Source organism: Petaurus breviceps, unplaced genomic scaffold (genome assembly GCF_028583685.1).
Source record: "Petaurus breviceps papuanus isolate PSGF00001 unplaced genomic scaffold, PetGlider_PUasm1.0 90823, whole genome shotgun sequence".
NCBI lineage: Eukaryota > Metazoa > Chordata > Mammalia > Diprotodontia > Petauridae > Petaurus > Petaurus breviceps.
This window is the reverse complement of record NW_027187352.1, coordinates 1,434,279-1,455,848: the sequence shown is the minus strand read 5'-3', so window position 1 is coordinate 1,455,848 and position 21,570 is coordinate 1,434,279. Positions and strand designations below refer to the sequence as shown.

Below are 21,570 nucleotides of genomic sequence, written 5' to 3'. Positions count from 1 at the left end.
GTTGTAGAAGTGGAAGTTAGTAGTAGTAATATTTACCAAAGCTTATTTCTATAAAATGAAATCCTCAGTACTCACTCTCTATTTAAATAAACAACAACCTATGTACTTTATTTAATTTTCATTTCCTTTGAACTACTCATCCAGTGTCAAGAATCAGAATTGATTCTAATTGGAAGTATTTGAGTAGGAGTTACCTGACCTAGGTTTAATATTAACTTCTACCACTAAATCCTAATGTGACTATGGGACTTTACTTTTCTGGAGCTCAGCAACTTCATTTATAAAATTAGGGTCCTTCCCACAAAGTGGAATAGACTGCCAGAGAGTATTGAGACATGTCACTAGAGATCTTTGTGAGAATACCAGATAATAATTTTTTGGAATTTTGTAAAGGGACCATAGATTTAGAGCTGGAAGGAACTGTAGAGTTTACATTTGGCTCAACTCCCTCAAATTTTAGATGAGGAAATGGAGGCACAGAGACGTTAAATGACTTATCAAGGGTCATCCAAGTAGAAAATTGCAGTCAGTACTCTAATATGGATTATCTGAATCTAATTCCACTGCTTCTGACAACATTTTCCTTCTCAGAGAATTACTTTCCTCAGCTGAGGATTAAACTAGGGACTGACTTCTGATGGTCCCTTCCTTGTAACTCTTTGATTCTCTGGTTCTGCAATTTGTTTTGAACCTATTTGCATAACAACACCTATTTGTACAACTTCTTCTTTCCTCAAATTTCCCCTTTTCAAAATAAACACAGTGAAGAAAAATATTTTTGATGAAATGATAACTTCCCAGAAAAACATGAATGTGGTATGTAGAATGAAAGACTGATCATAGTCTAACTTCCTGGATTCAAATACTCCGTTCATACGAGTGGGTGAGCAGCAAAGGGGAATCCTAGGTTTCTGATTAACAAAAATTTTAAACTAAGTAAAAGTATTTTAGTGGAATTTCCCACCACTGCTCCTCCTTCCAAAGTTCAGACATGAAAGTTCAAGAGAAAACTTATTTTTACAACTTTTCTTTCTTTTTCTATTGCTTTAAAGGGATATTATCTATTGTTTCATTTAATGGACCTAACAAAACATATTCACCTGAAATGAAGGTAAATGTTCAGAAATCTCTAGTGTCAAAAGTTTTTTTAATGTGGTGTTTTATGGTTTCAAGACAGTTTCCTTAAACTAGCCTTTCGGGGTAGGTAGTAAACCTTTTACAAGTGGGGAAACTGAGACTAAACCTGAGGCAGAGTTTTGCCTGAGCTTTTGCTTATGCTATGTCATCTCACCTCAGTACCAGTAGCATGCAGGTCTTGCTTCCATGGAGCCTTATATTTTGGAGCTGCTGAAGCTTAGACTATTTGTGTGAGCACAAACTTGGTGTATCTCTGTTAGGCTGGGAACCTCAGAAAGGTCTTTGGGCAACTTGAGTGGGAACCAGGCTTCTTCTCTCACCTGGATAAGCATTGAGCACATAATCACTTCTTCTAGTTATTTGAAGTGATAATATCATTAAGTATATGGAAAGGCATTTTTAAAAATTAAAGTTGAGCCATTTTTGGTAGGAATATGAGCAATCCCTTTTTAAGTGTATGTGACTTTAATATGAAGTAGCAGTTCTTTTATTTCCTTTACTTATTTAACATTCCTAGTTTAGTCAATAAAGACTTGGAATTTTCCAGAGACCATCCTCAATTCTGGGCTCTTCTCCTATCTTCAGATAAAATCTGATTCCAGGCACTGTGCAAAACCTCTCTCCTATTTTTCCTTGCTCTTGGTATTGCCTGTGGTCTGACCAGTATGAAGCGATACCTCCGGGTGTCTAGGAACTGCTTCCAGCTGAGCTGCAGGTTCCCTTTTCCCTGAAGCTGCCTTCCTTCTCTCTCCTTTTTGCTGCTATTAAATTGATAGCTGAGTGCCAAGGAACCCCTCCCTCCTTTTTCAACTTAGTCCAGGCAGGGATTATGGTGGGGAAAATAAACATAAGTAAAAGAATGAACAAAAGCATAAATGAGCACTGCACTTGGTCAAGCCATAGTCTCCCGCATTACTGCCACCATGGCCCTGGTCTCCCCTTTGACTTTCTCTGAATCTGGGTTAGTAGTTTTATATTCCCACATAGCTTTGCATATACATTTGTCCCATACTCACCACAAGGCCCATTTCTGTAGGCATGAGAAATCAGAGATAAACTCAGTTGGCATATAATTCAGATTGCTGCTACTAGTCTGGATTTGATTATAGTCTTTATCATAGTTAATTGCCCAGTTGAAGTATATGCTCTAAGTAGGCACGGGGCAACCCAAACCATGACCCCAGACAAACCCAGTCTTGTGTGAACACTCCACACACAACAGAACAAGGGCATGGGGGGAGGGGCAGAAGCTAAATGACTGCTTCCAGCATTCTCTTTTGGGGGGAATGTTGTCTCAAGAGCATTCCCTTCTTGGTACCTTAAGTCATATGCCTCTGCCTCCATTGGTATCCTGTCCTTTCTATTTTATTAGCTTCCGAGTGTTATTAAGGCCTCTTTAGGTCCAATTTAGCACCTTTTCCTAAAGAGATATTCAACCTAATCTAGACCTGCTGTACAGGCACCGTTGAAGGGCCCCAAGCAGCCCTTTGGATGATTGTCTTTCCCCTCTCCCTTCTCAGCAGAATTCACTTACTGGACTCGAAGCTCTGCGCATATGTCTCCACACATGTGGCCAGGTGGAACACAGCTGAATGTTTTTCTAGTTTCAGAAGGTTGGTCCTGATTGTGCGTCTCACAAGGTTCTAGCTCCCAGCTGGAGGTGTGGTAGTTCTTCATGCAGTATCAGTATCTACCGTGTCTGGTCAGTCTCTCACACCATCCTGGTATACTGTGGTTTCAACATGATAAATCACCATGTTCATATTTCTTTCTTAAAATCCCAATTTGTAGGCTTTTAATATGTTAATATTAAACACAGAAATGTGTTTCTGTGTACAAAATACACAGAAAAGAGCAGAAGAGGGCACAAATAAAAGTGTTGGTACTACTGGATTAAGTTATGTGTGTATGCATGTATACAATATTGTTATATGTTCACTATATATCTTATATGTGATTATTTTTTTTAATGTGAACTAAATATGATTCAGGTTTTATATAGTCACCTATTATGTAGTGGGACTGCAGTGGCAATTGACATTTTTATACTATTTAGTGCTTAAAGATTTACTGAATCTTATGCATGCATTGTCATTTCATCCTCACAGCAAATAGATATCATAAGTATTATGATACTTATGTATCTCCATTTTAGAGATGAGGAAAATGTTATGATCAAAGTATTTTTTAAACTATAAAGTGCTGACACATAGCAGCAGCTAGCACTGTCTCTCTGAGATTATCTTTCACTTGTTTTCTATGTCCCTGGGATTGTTGTCACCTCCATTAGAAGGTTTTGTTGTTTTTGTGTTGGTTTTTTAGGCAGTCAGGGTTAAGTGACTCACCTAGGGTTACACAGCTAGTATGTCTCTGAGGCCAGATTTGAACTCAGGTCCTCCTTACTGCAGGGCTGGTGCTCTATCCAGTACACCATCAAGTTGCTCCTTCTCTCATTAGATTGTCAGCTTCTTCAGGGGAAGGCCCATGCTTTTTGCCTGTTTGTGTATGCCTAGTGCTTAGCTCAGTGTCTAGCACAGAGTAAGTGCTTGATAAATGCTTGTGGACTGTTACTCTTATTAAGTGTCTTGCCCAAGGTCACACAAAAGCATATGAGAAATAAATAGCAGAGGTGGAATAGTCATTTTTCTGACTCCAAATCTAGTTTTTCTTTCCTCAGAATTATAGCTGCCTCTTTTTGATGGCTGGGCCTCTCTCTATGTTTTTGTAACATTTCAGTGTTGAATAAGAAGCTTGACACTACTTAATAGAATCATAGACCTTTAAGATTGGAAGGTTATTTAGAGGTCCTAGGTCTTAAAATCAAGAAAATTGGATTTAAACCATAACTTTAAGATCACCAGTTAAAGTGCTGTAAAAATGTTAACTGTCATTATTACTTTAGCTATGTCATTTGGCCTGCCTCAGTTTACCCGCTATGAAATGGAGATAGTCCTTACAGTAGCTGCCTTCCAGAGGCTATATAAAATTTTTTTTTAAATCCTAAAGTGAGATATAAATGTATTGTTATATTAATTAACACTAGCTTGTTCTAATAGAGCAGCAGATTTGTAATCTGGAAAACTCTGAATTCTTACCTTCTAACATTTCCTAGCTGTGAGACTATGGATACTTAACCTTTCTGACTCCTCTTATTACTTACCTTATGGAGTTGTTATGAGACACAAAGAGTGTAATGTGTGCAAAGTGTTTCATAAACCTTAAACATTGTGTAATTGTCAGCTATTATTATTATTTGATCTAACTCCCTCATTTTGCTAATGGGAAAAATGAAGCTCATAGAGAAATTACTTACCCAAGGTCACACAGCTCCTGAGGGATGGGCCCAGGTCTTCTGACTGACTAGAAGTCTAGTTCTTTTTCTTTTTTTAAAGCAATTGGGGTTAAGTAACTTGCTCAACGTTACATGGCCAGTTATTTCTGGGTGTGGTGCTGAGTATCGGAGCCCAGATTTGATCCCCAGGTCATCCCGACACTGGAGCCGATGCTCTTACTTGCTGAGCCACCTGGCCGCCCCAGTCTAGTTCTTTTTCTGTGGCCCAGTACTGTTTCCCTTTCTCCTGTACATCCATCTCTCTTCCTTTCTATCATGCACTGTTCATTTTTGTTCTCTCCTTACCTGGTATCATTCCTTTTCTGCCTGTCTCAGTTTGTCAGTAACATTTTTTACATTTTGGCCTGGATCATTAGAGAGCATGCCAAGCAAATATTGAGATAGAGCTTGTTCTAAGTACTACCTAGCACTCCCTTATATTGTGCGTGGGCAAGAAAGCTGTGGTTGGTGGAATGGCCATCCTATTTAACCACTAATGGCTGATAGCCTTGCAGAGAGCAATTTTAGTCTAGTGTAGTGGTATGCTTGGAAACCAGATTACAGTGTTCTGAGAAATCAGTGAATAGTAAGAAAGTGGAAGCAATAGATAGATAGATAGATAGATAGATAGATAGATAGATAGATAGATAGATAGCATTTTCTAGCTGTTAAGCTATGAAAGGGAGAAAAGATATAAGAGGATACCTTTACAGGATGGCAGGGTCAAGGGAAGGTGTTTTGTTGTTATTATTGTTGTTGTAGTTGTTTTTAATGAGTAAGGGAGACCTGGAACTCTTAGTGTAGGTAGCAGGGAAGGAATCAATAGATAAAGAAAAATGATCAGTTATAGGATTTAGAGCTGGAAAAGACCTAGAATAATATTTAGTATGATTTGTTAATTTCAGAAAAGAGGAAACTGAAGCCCAGATAATAAATAACAGCGTCAGAATTTGAACTTGGGCCTTCTAGCTTCAGGTCCTTGTTTACACTATAATATTTTTTCTGTCTTTACTCCTGCATTTTATACTACTCTTTGTTATATTTTTTAAATGTCAAAACTATATTCCTTCTTTGTAAGTAGAATGTGGTCTGAATCTCATGTTTTTTTCCCGCCCTGTTGGCCCCTTGTATCTCTGTACTATTGTTTTTCCTCCCTCAAATATGCCACCCTAAAGTTCTGTTTTGAAATTTGTCTTTTTTGTGGATTTTTTTCTCCAATATATTGATGAATAGTATTAAAAGTTACTGAACTTCAAGGTACTTGTAGTCCCACTGAAGTATCTTCTGCAGAGGTATTTATTTATTTTTTTTAAGCAATCGGGGTTAAGTAACTTGCTCAAGGTTACACGGCCAGGTGTTTCTGGGTGGGTGCTAAGTGTCTGAGCCCAGGATTCGATCTCCATGTCTTCCCGACACTGGAGCCAGTGCTCTTCCTCACTGTGCTACCTGGCCGCCCCTGCAAAGGTATTTAAAGCCCCTCACAATTGGACTCCAGCCTATCTTTTCAAGCTTATTAAACATTACTTACCTTGACACTCTTCCATCTAGCTACACTTACTGTTCTCCAGTCTGTTCTATCTCCCTTCTCCATACCCTTGCACAGAGTGTCCCCTATCCCAGGAATGTGCATCCCTCCTCTCCTCCACCTCTTAAAATCTCTAGCTTCCTTCAAAGTCCACTTTGAGTGTCACCTTCTACATGGGATATTCCATGATTTGTATTTATTCCCTTTTTATTCTGTATATATATATATATTTTTTTTATTTTTTTTTTTTAAGCAATCAGGGTTAAGTAACTTGCTCAAGGTTACACGGCCAGGTATTTCTGGGTGTGGTGCTGAGTGTCTGAGCCCGGGATTCGATCTCCAGGTTGTCCCAACACTGGAGCCGGTGCTCTTACTCGCTGAGCCACCTGGCCGCCCCTAAGCAGTTGGGTTAAGTAACTTGCTCAAGGTTACACGGCCAGGTGTTTCTGGGTGGGTGCTAAGTGTCTGAGCCTGGGATTCGATCTCCAGGTCTTCTCAACACTGGAGCCAGTGCTCTTACTTGCTGTGCTACCTGGCCCTGTATATATTTATTTATGTACTTTCTTTCTTCTTCCCGTACAAGGAAAGCTGTTTGTGAGTAGGGGTTGTTTTATTCTTTGTATTTGTATCACTAGCAAAAAGTACTGTGCCTGCTACACACTAGACTTGTAATGCTGGATGATTTATTGATCTAAATTTTGTATCTTTACAATGTAGACATGTAGCTAGTGCTTAACATGCTTCTTAAATTGACTTGATGTGTATATATGTCAGCTTCCCCATCTAGACAGAACTTCATGTCGGCGGGGACAGATTGTGTTTCTCTCTGAGTACCTAATTCCTCAGACTGCACATAGTTAGCACTTAAGCATTTGTTGTTGAATTGAATTGACTAAAAGCCAGGAAATGCTTGAAACATGTATTATATAAGTGCCTTTGTTAACTCAACATAGGATTTCCTTTAAATGAATAGCTTTGTCTTTTCCACAGAATGGATGTTAAATATCTATTTAAGAGAGAAGTAGGGCTAAATTTAATTTCAGTAAACATTTATTTAGCCCCTTTTATGTACAGTGGCCAGTCTTTAGTGCGGAGGGATAAAAAGATGCCCATGACATAGGTCCATCTCCCAAGAAGCTTAGAGTACATGGAAGTGGAAGGAGGGGACCCCAGCTGGGGGTGGGGCAAAACATACAAATAAGTATGAAACGAAGGAAAGTAAGAAAATTATAAGGGGGAGGTCAGGGCAGAGTATTAGGAGAAATTTGAAGAGGGCACGATCGCTTTCATCTTCTAGGCATGGAGCAAGGAGGGCTTCAGAGAGAAGCTGGACCTTAAAGGCAAGACGTAACAGATGGAGATACTTTGGGGGAGGTATATCCAATTCTAGGTCACTGGGGTTGGTGGTAGAAGACCACCTCTACTGTAGAAAAGGTACTGTCAGCCTTCACCCCAGTGTAATTACCTTTAAAACTCAATTCACCTGTTCCCCTGCCCATATTAATCTGCATCATGTTCTCAGTGGTAGTTTCCCTCCTCAGTAGATAAATTTTTTCTATCCCTAGGGTGCTTGGAAAATGGGTATGGCATTAGCATTTAGAGAGCACAACAGATTATCACAATGGTGCTTTTATAAAAGTTTTATAAGGGTTGGGAATAGTAGGCAGTTTCATGACATAGAAATCAATCAGTTCTTTATTAAGTACCTACTATGTGCTGGGCACTACAGTAGGCCATAGACTTATAAGAGACAAAAATAAAAGAGTCCCCAGTCTAAAGGGGCCAATATACTATTAAGGAAGACAGCATATACATATACGAGTGTATACAAATGTAACACCAATAGCCTCTCCCAAACAATTAGAGATATTTGTTGCATCTTTTAAGAGATTTTGGAATTCTGAACAGTGATTATTAACAGCTTATTCCTTTAAGAGGTGGTGCAAAATGTGTGTATGTTTTAATTTTGATCTTTGAGGAGTTTGTGAAGAGATAAAAACTTTGAAACACCTTTAAAGAGTTTGAGTTTTATGTCCTTTACCTCCTGCCAGAGAGGGAATGAATTTAAAGTACAGTAAAAGATACATATTTTCAGACATGGCCAATGTAAGCATTTGTTTTTGCTGGACTATTCATCTGTGTATTGTGGGCTTTCCCTCCTAATTTCACCCTTTAATTTATTCTATGGGGAGGGGAGAGTGAAGGAGGGAGAGAGTGGGAGAGAAGGACAGATTAATTTTTTAAAATTTTTTTCTAATGGATTCTCTTTGTAAGGAGGAGAGGGAAACATACAGGAGCAAATTTAAGTGATCTAAAAGTTAAACTTATCAATAAAAATTATTTTTAAAAGACACAAAAATAAAAATTTTTAATTTTAACCATCATCTGTAAAGAGTTTGAGAAAGGAAGGTCAGAAATAGACATTAGATTATGGCAAATAACTATTTAAAAGGAAGTACACTTAAATTTAGAATCAGTTGAGGGGGGAGATAAACATACAAATAAGTATGATACAAAGAAGAGTAACATAGTTATAAGGTAGAGGTCAAGGGTCATTTTCACCTTTGGCCATAGAACTGGGAAGGCTTCATAGAGGAAATAGACCTTGAAAGAGGGACTTTAACAGTTGGAAATATTTCTGGGGGGGGGGGGTGGACCCCATTCTGGGAATGGGGCAAAAATTGAGCAAATGGTATTTCTCATTTACAGATTGATAGATTATGCTTTTTCGAAAGGCTCTAAATGCCCAGTTAGAAGCCAACACCACAGTTTACTTTAATAATGGAGAATACGTGGTTGTGAATTTACTATCAAGGAAGGGAAGGCTGATTACAAAGGAGAGCTCTTCTGTTTATAAACTGTATCTTGGTAACTTCTGCAAAGGGGAAGGATCCATATAAATAAATGCAATTTTATTGATGAGACTTTTATAGAATCTATTTAAAGGATTGAATTGTCAGCAAATTCACTTTACCCTGTGCTTCTTGTATAAAACAAATTAATTAATGAAATGAATGAATGACTAATCCCCAGAGAGTATTCAGCCAGAATATGGATATGAAGATAAGGCTCATTCAGCCTGGAGCCTATGAGACCTCTGCATAGACTAAAATTCTCAAGCTGGCAACTGGACTATTCTGCCTGCCATGCCCACTAGACATATTGAGATCTGAAGCCTGCTTAGGGTCTACTCTTTCACTGCTTACATATCATGACAGATATCCTAGTCTGTGTTTCCTTGGAATTCCAAGCAGGCATCCTGAAGTTCAATAAATTTTTATTAATAAATTACTACATATGTATGTGATATTTATACATTGCCTTTCTTTGTCTTTCTTATTAGAATGAATGCTCCTTGAGAGCAAGAATTGTTTTTGTTTTTTAACCTTTCTTTATATTCTCAGTGCTTAGCACAGTGCCTGGAACATGGTAATAAATGATTGTTAACAGACTATTTTATGATATCCTGCTTGCTTCCCAGGGGGAGGGGAGGGGCAACCCACATCCTGCTTGTAAGGAGCTTATCAGATTTATGATATTTACACAAATGATTATAATACAAGGCAAAATGTGATGGGACAGAAGAGATCACTAGATCAGGTGCTCCAGGAAAATTGAGAAAAAAGAAGAGGAATACTTCTAGTTGGGAGGAGGAGGAATCAAGAAAGGCTTCATGGAGTTGGATGGTTTTCAGCAGAGCTGGCACATATAGAAGGTGATTTGCTTCCCTTAAATATAGGAATATAGGTTAGAATCTCAACCTATAGGCAGCATTTCTCTTGCCTTTGTGTATGTATTTTGGCCAGAGGATTCCCTACCAGATTCACCCCTCCATTGTCCCTTTGTCTTATGGCTGGTTCTCCCCTCTCCAATCCATCTGCTCCGTCACCCAAATGGTTTTTCTACAGCACCCATCTCATCATGTCACTTCCTTGTTCAGTATAAGGACCAGTTCTTTTACATTTTTGGATTAAATATAGACTCCTCTTTTTAGCATTTATTTAAAGTCCTTACAATCTGTCATCAGTTTACCTTTTCTAGTTTTATTATACTTCACTTTGCTTTATGGTCTAGCTATGTTCCATCTGAACTGGTCTTACTATTCCTTACACATAACATTTCATCTCCTCTCTCCATATATTTACACTACCTGTCCTTCCTTACCTCCATTTCTTAGAATTCCTCCCTTGCTCTTCAAAGTTACCTTATTTTTACTGTGTGTGTGTGTGTGTATATATGTATATGTATATGTACATGTATATGTATATGTATATGTTGTCTCCCTGGGGCAATGTAAGCTCCTGGAGGGCAGGGCCTGTGTTATTTTTATCTTTGTATGTTTAATCCCCAGCACAGGGCCTGGCACAGTAGGCACATAATAATGCTTGCTAACTGTTGAATGATTTCAGATTGATTCATATAAAAGAAACAATTGCATAATAAAGATATATGAAAAGATTATATAATTTAGGCACAAAGGGTGATATCATAAGCAACTTAAATGTGCATGGAAAAATTATTTTTCAGTTCTATGGATAACAGAAGAGTTTATGACCAAATGAGATAGAGAGGATTATAGGAGGTAAAATGAATAATTTTTGTTATATTAAATAGAAAAGGTTTTGCACAAACAAAACCCATGCACCCAAGATTGGAAGGAAAGCAGAAAGCCAGGAAACAATTTTTACGGCAAGTATCCCAGATAAAGACCTCATTTCTCAATATTTGGAGAAGCAAGTCACATTTATAAGAATGCAAATCATTCTCTCAGTTGATAAATAGATAAAGGATAGAAACAGGCAGTTGTCAGAAGAAGAAATCAAAGCTATACACAACCACATGAAAAAATGCTCCAAATCACTAATAATTAGAGAAATGCAAATTAAAACAACTCTGAGGTACTACCTCACACCTATCAGATTTTTGGCCAACATGATAAAGAAAGAAAATAACAGATGCTAGAGGGGATGTGGAAAAATTGAGACATTAATGCTTTGTTGGTGGAGTTGTAAACTGATCTGATAATCACTCTGGAGAGTAATTTGAAACTATGTCCAAAGGACTGTAAAGCTATACATACCCTTTGACCCAGCAATATCACTACTAGTTCTGTACCCCAAAGAGATTAAAGACAAAGTAAAAGGACTCATGTATAAAATATTTTAGCAGCTCTTTTTATCTGTTGGCAAAAAAATTAGAAACCTAATTGGTGCTTATCAATTAGGGGATGTCTAAAGTTGCGGTATATGATTGTGAAGACATACCCTTTTGCTGTGAGAAATGATCAAGGGGATGGTTTCAGAAAAACCTAGGAAGACTTCTGAGCTGAGTTAGAGTGAAGTAAGCAGAACCAGGAGATCATTGTACACAGCAATATTGTAATGACAGTCAACTGTGAAAGACTTAGCTGCTCTAATGGATATAATGATTTGCGATGGTTCAGCCCAGTCCTCCCCTTCTTCCCCCCAAGTTTTCTGCTTTCCTTCTAATTTTGACTGCACTGGTTTTGTTTCTGCAGAACTTTTTAATTTAGAGGGGACAACAGAATTAGTTGGGTTTTTTGAGAGATGGAGTTAGGGGTGAAAAAAAAACTATGGGAAATCATTTGAACCTAGGTTTCTTGTTCAGTGTTCTTTATTATATAACATAGTGGCTTTTAACTATGAGAAACTAAGCCCCTCTTATTTTAAAAAAAGAGTTCCCTTAATTTCTACAGAGGTCACCTGACTTGTCAAAAGTTACAATTTTGACATAGATTCTGACTGAGTCTCGATCCTCTGACCTCAGGTCCAGTGATCTTTCTCCTATGCAACCCCTTTCCTTTTGTCCAGCCTGAATTATTAATTTTTTTCCTTAGGCATCTAATTGGGAACTGGGGTACAGGGTAGAAGTGAGAAGATAAGAAGAGATAGGAAAGGAGACAGAGAGAGGAAGGGACAAAGACAGTCCCAGAGGGAGGGAGATTGAACAGCTGAAATACTTCCTACCATTCTTCTTTTCATGCCTCCTGCTGACATTGTAGTCATCTAAAAAGGAACAGAGTCCCATGGTTGTTGATCACTTGCCAAATTTAGTGTAGTGTCTGTCGGTTGCTGGCAGTTCTCATCTTTTTTCACTTGTCACAGTAGAGAAGACAGGTGCTCTTCTTTAAGGAAAGCCAGAAGTATTAACTGCAATAGCACAGTAGAGTGCAGTGGAAAGACCACTGCTCCAGGAGTTGAGAGATTTGGACTTGACTCTCAGCGTTGTCCCTGACTAACCCAAAGACCTTGGCCAAATCACTTCAACTCTGGGTCCAGTTTCCTTATCTGTAAATGAGGAGCTTTGACTAGGGTAATCACTAATGTCCTTTCCATCCCTAAAAATCAAGGAATATAGGTAGGCTGTACATGCTAGAGATTTGCTGGGGTCATAGGCTGTATTTAGGCTGTTTAGAAGACCAAAGCAAAGACTAGTGTGGTTTCACAGCTTTGACTTGGAGGCACGATGCCCAGAGAAAGCTCATTTTGTTTGAAGATGACTGCTAAGATACTGATTATTTCATGTTCTCTTTTGCAGTGTGTGGACCAGTTGACAAAGATCCAAACCGAGTTACAGGAGACAGTGAAAGATTTAGCTAAAGGCAAAAAGAAGTACTTTGAGACAGAACAGATGGCTCATGCAGTCCGAGAAAAAGCTGACATCGAGGCCAAGTATGTGTTTCTGAAAAACTTGTACAAATTCATGTCATTGCTGAAGGTTTTGTTGCCTACTTTTTTATTATGAGATAGAGGTTTGCTTTTCTGTTTTAGTAGTTAATCTTTGGACTTTTATAATGCCCTTTCCTTTGGGACTGACATTTTTCAAATAGGCAATATGCAAGAGAGATATTTACTAAAGCATCTTCTTATTTGAAATAGATTATTAAAAACATTCAGAGGAAAAGTGGTATAGTGTAAAGAGAGGGCTGACCTTATAGTCAGGAAGACCTGAATTCAAATCCTGACACTGACAAATACTGGCTACTTTACAATGGTCACAAGTCATTTAACCTCTCATTGTCTCTAGTCAGTATTGTAAAGTTACTAAAAAGTTCCTGGTCTACATAAATAGAGGGAGTTTCCACATTGAGAACTCCTCATACCAGTGAAATTCCAGGTCAGTACTCACCTTAGCCCTCCAAATTATTAGGTTTCAGCAAATCATATACAGTCATCCCTTGACATTTGTGGGTTTCAGATTCATGGTTTTTGTTATTCACGAGTTGACCATTGACAATTAAGCAAGAATTTTTGGAGATTTGTGGCATACTGAGAAAAATCGCAAACAATGTATGTTTGTAGAGAGATCTAAAAAAAATTTAGTAAGACATAAATGCTTAAATACTGTATGTATTATTAATCTGTTTTATCATTTACTACCATAAATATACCTCCATAAATTTATTATAAACAGTTCAGTTTTGTTAAAAATTTCAGTGTGCTGCAGAGCTATGGACTATATACTCTCTTTGTCTCTCTATCATCTAGATTCAGTCATGTGAGTTTCTTCCACAGTAATCATTATGTCTTGTGCTTTTCACAAGAGAAAGAAATCTGAAGCAGTTACTGCAGTATACTGGGGGCTGCAAAGATTGTATATTGTCGAGATGCTAATCTCTCTCACATAGAAACTACAACTTTTTTACGGTTGCAGTGTGTTGTTTTCCTTTTATGTGTGCTACATTAATATGATCAGAATTATTAAAAATGAAGGTTTGGGATGGGGCCTGGATTTCTTTGTGGTTTTTCACATTTTGGGGGTTCTGTGCCACTAAGCCAAAAATTGTTGAGGGATGACTGTCTAAACTATTTAATTTTGGGGAATCACTCAGAGCAAACTGAAAGACCAGATCTCATTTGTATTAGCTAATGACATTATTTCCACAAAAATCGAAGCTAGAATTGTTGAGTCTTGCTTGATTTAATAGGACTTTCCTATCATTACATGTGATTACAATTTTAAGTTAATGATATCGAAACAGAAATAATACCCTATAGAGAACTAATAGATATTACTATCATATGTGTGTGTCATGTATGTGTCTTTACACACATACGGGAAGAGGGCCTTGATGCAGTGCTTTTCAGTTGTACTTAGGGACAACAGCACCTACACCCAACTTGCTCCTTTGCTGGCTAACTTTTGCTCTTGTTACTTCATACCTAGACTGTTGCGAAGTCTGCTGCTTGGTCCCCTTGCCTCAGTTTATTTCCTCCTCTAGTCTGTCCTCTATTTACTTGCCAAATCAATCTTCCCAAAATGTAGGTCTGACCATATTACCCCTATTCAGTAAATTCTAGTGGTTTCCTGTTACCTGCAGGATCATATATAAAATCCTTTGACTTTCAAAACCCTTTATAACCTTACTTACCCTTCCCTATCTTTCTAAGTCTTTTAGTACCTTCGTCCCCTTCATGTACTCTGCAATTCAGAGACACTGGCGTCTTGGCTCTTCCTCACACGAGACATTCCACCTCCTAGCGCCAGGCATTTTCTCTGACTGTCCTCCATGACTAGAACACTGTCTCTCCTCATTTCCACCTCCTGGCTTCCTTCACGTCCCAGCTAACGGATCACCTTCTGCAAGAAATCTTTCCCAGCCCTCCTTGACTTTAGTGCCTTTGCTCTAAGACTGCCTTTTATTTATCTTGCATAGGCCTTATTTGTGTATAAGCGGCCTGTGTGCTATCTCTCCCGTGGAAATGGGAGCTCCTGGAAGGCAGGGACTGGGGGTTTGCTTTTCTATCTATCCCCAGGTGTATATGTTTGTATGTATGTGTCCCACCCACCCACACACCCACCCACACACCCACACACCCACCCACCCACACACACCCACCCACCCACATACACATATATATTTATAACAAATATAGTATAAGTATTTATAGTACTATATATAATCATGTCCACAAGTAAATTAGCATGTGTATACTGACTTATTATAATTCTCAATCTCTTAAATCCAAAGACAGTCTAGCAGGTACGTCCTCCTGTAATCTCAGAAACTGTCCTATTCAGAATATGCCCCATCTCTAGTCCTGTATAATATTGAGGAAACATCACTTCCTATAGGCTAACTTCTCTCAGTTTCAGACAGAACTCATAGAGGGGTTGCCATCTGTATTAGTGGGAGGTAATACCCACTTTTAGAGACTCTCAGACCCTTGAGGAATTATAGCATTGTTAATAGGTCCTCACAATAACCCAATGAAGCATATAAGTCCCAGCATTCCCTTTTTACAGAGAGGTCTACTAAGGCTTCAGTAGGGGAAAGGAGTTTCCAGAAGTCCCATAGAAGCTAGAGGCAGAAGCAGAGCTGGCCCTAAATTCTTTTCCCTCTGAGTCCATGGTAATTCCTTCCATGTGTTGATCCCAGGTAAGAGCTCAGCTAAGGCCTAAAGGGTTACCAGGGTACCAAATCACGTATTTTTTCCAGAAGTACAAAAAAAAAATTGGACTCTACATCAGTAGTGGTGTTTATTCTTTATTAAATTCTAAAGATGCTTATAATGAATCCTCTTATTTCAGAACATGTCCATCATAGGAGAGTATGGAAAACCCTCTTAATGTATTCAGTTCAACAAATAACTAGGAAGCCTTTTTGTACTTTTTGAAGAGTACTCTGCATGGTAGGGGAAGGAAGCATTTATTAAGCACCTACTCTGTGCCAGGCACTGGACTAAGCATTTTACAAATATTATCTCATTTGATCCTCACAAGCTCGGAGGGGAGAGAGGTCAATATGATCCCTGCTTTCCTAAAGCTTATTGTTTGCTAAAAGCAGTAGGACAGCACAAATTCTTCAAAATTTAAATGGATCTGTGATCCCATCACTACGCCAGTGTAGATTGAGACCCATGAACAGATAACCATAATGCATGGTAATACACAGTAAGTATGTTCAAGAAATAAACACCATGTGTTACATGAGATCTGAAGGGAAAGGTAATTTCTAATGTAGATCAAGGAATGTCTCATGAAGGAGATAGCATTTCAGTTGAATTTTAAAGGATGGGAAAATTTCAAAAATCTGAAAGGTAGAAAAGGAAGGACATTACACTTACATAAATGAATTTCAAGTAATTAGGAGTTGTGGGACAAAGAACTCAGTGATGGATATGTCACAAGTTAATGACTGGACGAGTCCTGGAAGACTGTTATGTGATGAAAATGTGACTATCCAGTAGTGCCAAAACTCAAACTGCTATCATCATCACTATTTTTATTATTATATAATAATAAATGGAACTAGAATATAGCATTCTAGGCCTACAAATAGGAAAACTGTTGGTGTCCCTTCAAAATGGGATGGGAAAGCTATTAGAAGTATGTGGACTGAGCTTAAAGAACCAAAACAAGTTATACACAAATAAGAAAAGCAGAACGTTTCCCTGAGAAGTGCCCTGAGATAGTTCACAAATTGAAAGTCACCTTCACTGTTGTGAAGGATCAGGCTACCTACTGGTGCTTTTTTCTTTAGACTTGCTGGGGGAGGCAGGAATACTAAGAGATCAAACTGGAAAAGAAAATGGAACTGAAATTCTCGCAGCCATGGGATTCTAGAAATTCTCAAATGACCCACCAATTCTCTTTGCCAAACTTCCGGTTCAAGGGATCTTGTTGTGTATATGTTTGAATGGTCTTCTTTTACAAATTATCCTTTTGCTGTTTTCCTTTAGGTCTAGGATTATTTTCTGGACTTTTAAAAATATTAAATCCTCACTGTGTTTTGAACTAGCAGAATAAAATACATACATGTGTGAAGGGAGTCAGAGTTTGGACATATATGTGCATTTATTATACATACACAAATCCACCTCACAAAGTTGTTATGAGGCAAGTATTTTTTAAACATAATGGTCAGCCCTTTGCCCTATAGAAAGGCAAGTTGCTATTTTTTAGGAGCATCATTGTTAGTAAGTGGGACCCTTATAAGACCTGGCAAAGAAAGATTTTAGACTATATGGATATCTACCTAAGTGTTTTAAAATATATATATCTCAACATACTTATATATACATGTAGCAGCAAACACCCCAAGCGCGTCCTCAGGGTTTGCTGCTACCACAGGTTCTTGGATCTGCTTTGTTAAAGGAAAGCAACTCAAAATGGGTTAACAAGCTTACTTTAATCAGTCAGACATATATCGTTTACCTTGTTCAGGAGAAAAGGTCAGCACCCTGAACCTCAAAGTACACAGGCATAATTATCAAGACAGAAACATCAAGTAGACAGATTTCCAAACTGTCCAACCATTACATCCATACCCAGTCAACATCTGGGTTTCCACATTCTGGGTTTTTCAAAGCCGGGGGACTCTCAACAACGGCTTCCCAGAATTCAGATCAAATCACAGAACACTTCTCAAAGTGAGTCCCAAAACAAGGCTACACATCAGGGCTTATATAGCCTTCTCCTGGCTCAGAGAATGTAACAACCTCTTGGACCCACTGGCCAATCAAAAAGTATCTACTGAAAAACAAGCCTCCCCCACCTCAGGCTTCAGGTGCACATCAGCCTAGGGGCAGGGAAGATCTTTAAAATTTACATTCGCATTACAATACATACATATATATTGCTGCCTATTGACAAAGAATCCATTTCTATAATGTATTGATTTGAAAGGAAAATAATTTCTGATTTTCTTTTTGTCTTTTTTTTCTACGTTTTAACAAATATATTAAAAAAAAAAACCTTAATCTTTTCTATTGATTTTTTTTCTACAGATCCAAACTTAGTCTTTTCCAGTCAAGAATCAGTTTACAAAAGGCAAGTGTAAAGGTGAGCTTTTGTAAACTTTTGTTACCAAATGGAAAGTCCTTTAGAGATATTAGAAATTCACTGATTAGGCTTTTGGTCCATCTGGAAGACCCAGACTTAGGAAGTACCTCATCCCCAGTACTCAGGGATTTAGAGGCCTCCTGTGTTTGACTCTTAGCACTATTGGCACAATGACATACTTCCCCAAGAATGTTTGAGGCCCAAAGTAGGCTCAAAGGACCCAAACTTTCCTGGGGCTTCTGATGAAAACTGTGTTTGTGTTTGCAGTAAAGTTCAACTCACTCCCACCTGTTCATAGGTTTGTTTTTGCCTATGCATTTAGATCTAGAGGGGACCTTAGAGGACCTCAAGGCCAACTACCTCATTTTATAGATGAAGGAACTGAGGCCCAGAGTGGTGAAGTGATTACATTTCTAGTCACTCTCTGAAGTGGGATCAAACCTAGGTCTTCTTGACTCCAAATTTAATGTCCTGTCGACTATGCCAAAGCTTCCTCTTGATAGTCTTTGGCTCTCATCTAGAATGCTTGCCCAGGATTACAGGGAGAAGAGTTTATCTTTTCAGACAATCAGGTGAGGAAGCTGATGTTAACTACCTGATCCAGCCCAAAGTGATTTCTCTTGTATTAGAAACATAGGAATGGAAAAAATCAGATTTTTTACAGGATTACTAAACCAGGGGAAAAGAGTAATGCTGAGGCTACAGGTATTGTAGCAAAGCATTTGATTCTCATGGAATTTTCCTTGAAGAGATGAAGACTGGTGAGCAAGATAATTGATATGGGGGAGGGGGGGTAAGAACTGATCAGACTAAAGAAAGGGGGTCATTCACTAGTGGTTTGTTTTCAGCTTGGCAGGAGGTCTTCAGTGGGGTACCCTAGGAATCTCTGCTTGGCCTTATGCTATTTAACATTTTTTATCAATGACTTTAGTAAGGACAGTGATGGTATGATTGGCACATTGGCAAATAACATCAAATGGAAGGGATTGCTAACACACTAACTGACCAAATCAGAATTTAAAAGAATCTTGACAGGCAAGGGTCTTGGGCTGAAAATAACGAAATTAAATTTATTAGAGATAAGTATAGTGTTTTGCACATAGGTTCAAAAAATCAGCTTTATGAGTACAAGAATGGGAAAGGCAGGGCTAGGCAACAGTTTATTTGAAAGAAGACCTGAGGGTTTTAGTAAACTTCAAATTCAGTTAGCACTAACATTGTGATATGGCAGCCAAGAAGCAAATATCTTCAGCTGTGTTAAGAAGCTGTGTCACCTCTAAGAATAAGAAGGGAACAAGTGAGAGCCTTTGGAAATAAGGAGGGGACAGTCCCACTGTCCTCTACTCTGGGCAGACAACATGGGGAATGTTGGGTCAGTTCTGGGCACCACTACATAAGTAGGAAATAGGCATACAAGAGAACATTCAGAGAATACCACCCAGGATGGGGAAGGGCCTTGCTTTCTTTTTTTTTTTTTTAAGCAATTGGGGTTAAGTAACTTGCCCAAGGTTACACGGCTAGTTATTTTTTGTGTGGGTGTTAAGTATCTGAGGCCAGAACTGATCCCAGGTCCTCCCAACTCCGGGGCCAGTGCTCTTACTCACAGCATCACCTAGCCACCCCAGGGCCTTGCTTTCTTTGCTCCCAGAAGGCTGAACGAGGAGCAGCAGGTGGAAGGGACAAAGAGACAATCTTAAGAATGATGTATAGAAAAACTCCTGAAGCAGTAGGGACATTGCCAGCGACATGAGCTCCTTGGGAAGTAGTGGGGACCTCTGCTCTGGATGTTGATTTGGTGAATCAGTTGTAGAGGATTGCTTTCTCAAGTATGAAAGGGATTGGTGGCCACTGAGGCCAATTTAACTCTGAAATTCTGTGTTTCCATGTTAGAGATTTAGAATAGGAAGTGATCTCAGAGGTTATCTAAACTAATCTCCTGCTCTCTAATCTCAATTATAACATTCCTACTAAGTGTTCATCTGGCCTCTTTTTGAAGACCTGCACTGATGGGGAACCAAGGCCATCTGTTAATTTTATGAACAACTCTGCAAAACCCTTACTTCTCCCCACCCTACTTGATCCTAGTGCTGTCCTTTACAACCAAGCAGAAAAAGTATCTCTTCTCCAAGAGAACCCTTGAAACATTTGAAGACAGCAGTCATGCCTTCTTAATCTTCTGTTTCACGGACTAAATATTCTTATGTCCTTTAAAAGTTCTTTAAATGGCATAGTCTTTGATTCCCCCCTCCAGTACACCCCCATTCTAGTTGCCCTTCTACAGATGTGTTCCAGTTTGTCAGCTTCCTTCCTCAGTTGTGATGCTGCGAACTGAGCCCTATACCATGTATGTGGCCTGACCTCATCTGATCTCATAGTATTTTATGCTTTTCTTCAGCACTTCCCTATTCTAATTTGTATTAAATTTTCCGCACATCTTATCTCTATTGAATTTGTAATTTTTTTTTGTTTTTTATTTCTATTTTAGTTAAAAGCCCGGCGGTCAGAGTATAATTCCAAAGCTACCCATGCGAGGAATGACTATCTTCTCACGTTAGCTGCCGCTAATGCACACCAGGATCGTTACTATCAAACCGATTTAGTGAACATTATGAAGGTAACGTTTTGTGGTATCTGCACTAACCTTACGTGCTGGATCATTTTGTTCATGAGAAGTTTCCTGTGATCCAACCATTTCTCTATGTATATATGTAATCCCTATGTAATCAAAAGTAGTAGGTATGGATGGATAATCACCAACTGACTTGATGTTGAACTTCAACTCTCACATCTTGTGATTCTTGAGTAAGTTCTTTGGGAATTAGAGAGGTGGATTTTAGAGGTTCAGGTTGTAGAGGGCCAGGCCTGGTATGGAAGGTGCTGGGGTGGACGGAAGAAGTGACATTTCTGTGACCATCTGTGAAATAAATTGGGGAGATACAGATGGGGTGTAAAGTTCTTTGCAAACTACAAAGTACTATATAAATGTTAGCTCTTATCATTAGCTTTTATTGTCAGGTGTAATGTAACCTCTTTGAAGGATTATTTTTTATTTTTGGTATTTCCATTGCCTGGCTTGTATAGTCAGTGCCTTCTGTCTAGGCATTCACTATAAGCCCTTATGTTCAAGAAGTTAATAGTAACTTTGTTGTTGCTTATTTGTTGATATTAAATGTTACTAATAATAACTTGTTAGAGGATTGTTATCTTAAATTAAAAACAATGGCATAATCTTTAAAAAATATTATTGTTTGGAATGGTTGTTTTAAGAATTGAAAGATTTGAGCACCAGCCCTGGAGTCAGGAGGATCTGAGTTCAAATCCGACCTCAGATACTTAACTTCCTAGCCATGTGACCTTGGGCAAATCACTTAGCCCTAATAGCCCTGCCTTCCCCCCTCCAAGAAGGGGGAAAAAAAGAATCAAAAGATTTGAATTTAAATAAGTTATTTCAGAATTTGAATTGATTTGTTCCGAATCATTATTAAAGATAAGTTTAAACATATGATAAAGAATTACAGCTCTTTAAAAGAAAGATGTACAGTTTGGAATACAAAGGAGAAACATTAATAAAAATAAACTTCTGACCTATAAATTATAGAATTTTAGAATTGAGGCAAGGGAGCTAGAATCTCTCGTTTTTCTCTTGGTTGATATGTAATGTTTCTAGATTTAAAAAGTACTAGAAGTTCTCTTAACAGTTTTTTATGTAACTTCAGCAGATTTTTATGAATTGAATAGTTTATGTGTGCATATAGCATTGTTTTTGGCCTTT

At 38.4% G+C, this 21,570-nt stretch overlaps 1 protein-coding gene across 1 annotated transcript in view; it reads left to right on the top strand.

Moving 5' to 3' along the window:
- FCHSD2 (FCH and double SH3 domains 2) overlaps positions 1 to 21,570 on the top strand; it is a 366,482-nt gene that overhangs the window by 172,591 nt on the left and 172,321 nt on the right. The window contains exons 6-8 of the mRNA XM_069070809.1: positions 12,552 to 12,685; positions 17,744 to 17,798; positions 20,284 to 20,412. Coding sequence (XP_068926910.1) covers positions 12,552 to 12,685; positions 17,744 to 17,798; positions 20,284 to 20,412 — 318 coding nt within the window. The remainder of the gene's footprint in view (positions 1 to 12,551; positions 12,686 to 17,743; positions 17,799 to 20,283; positions 20,413 to 21,570) is intronic.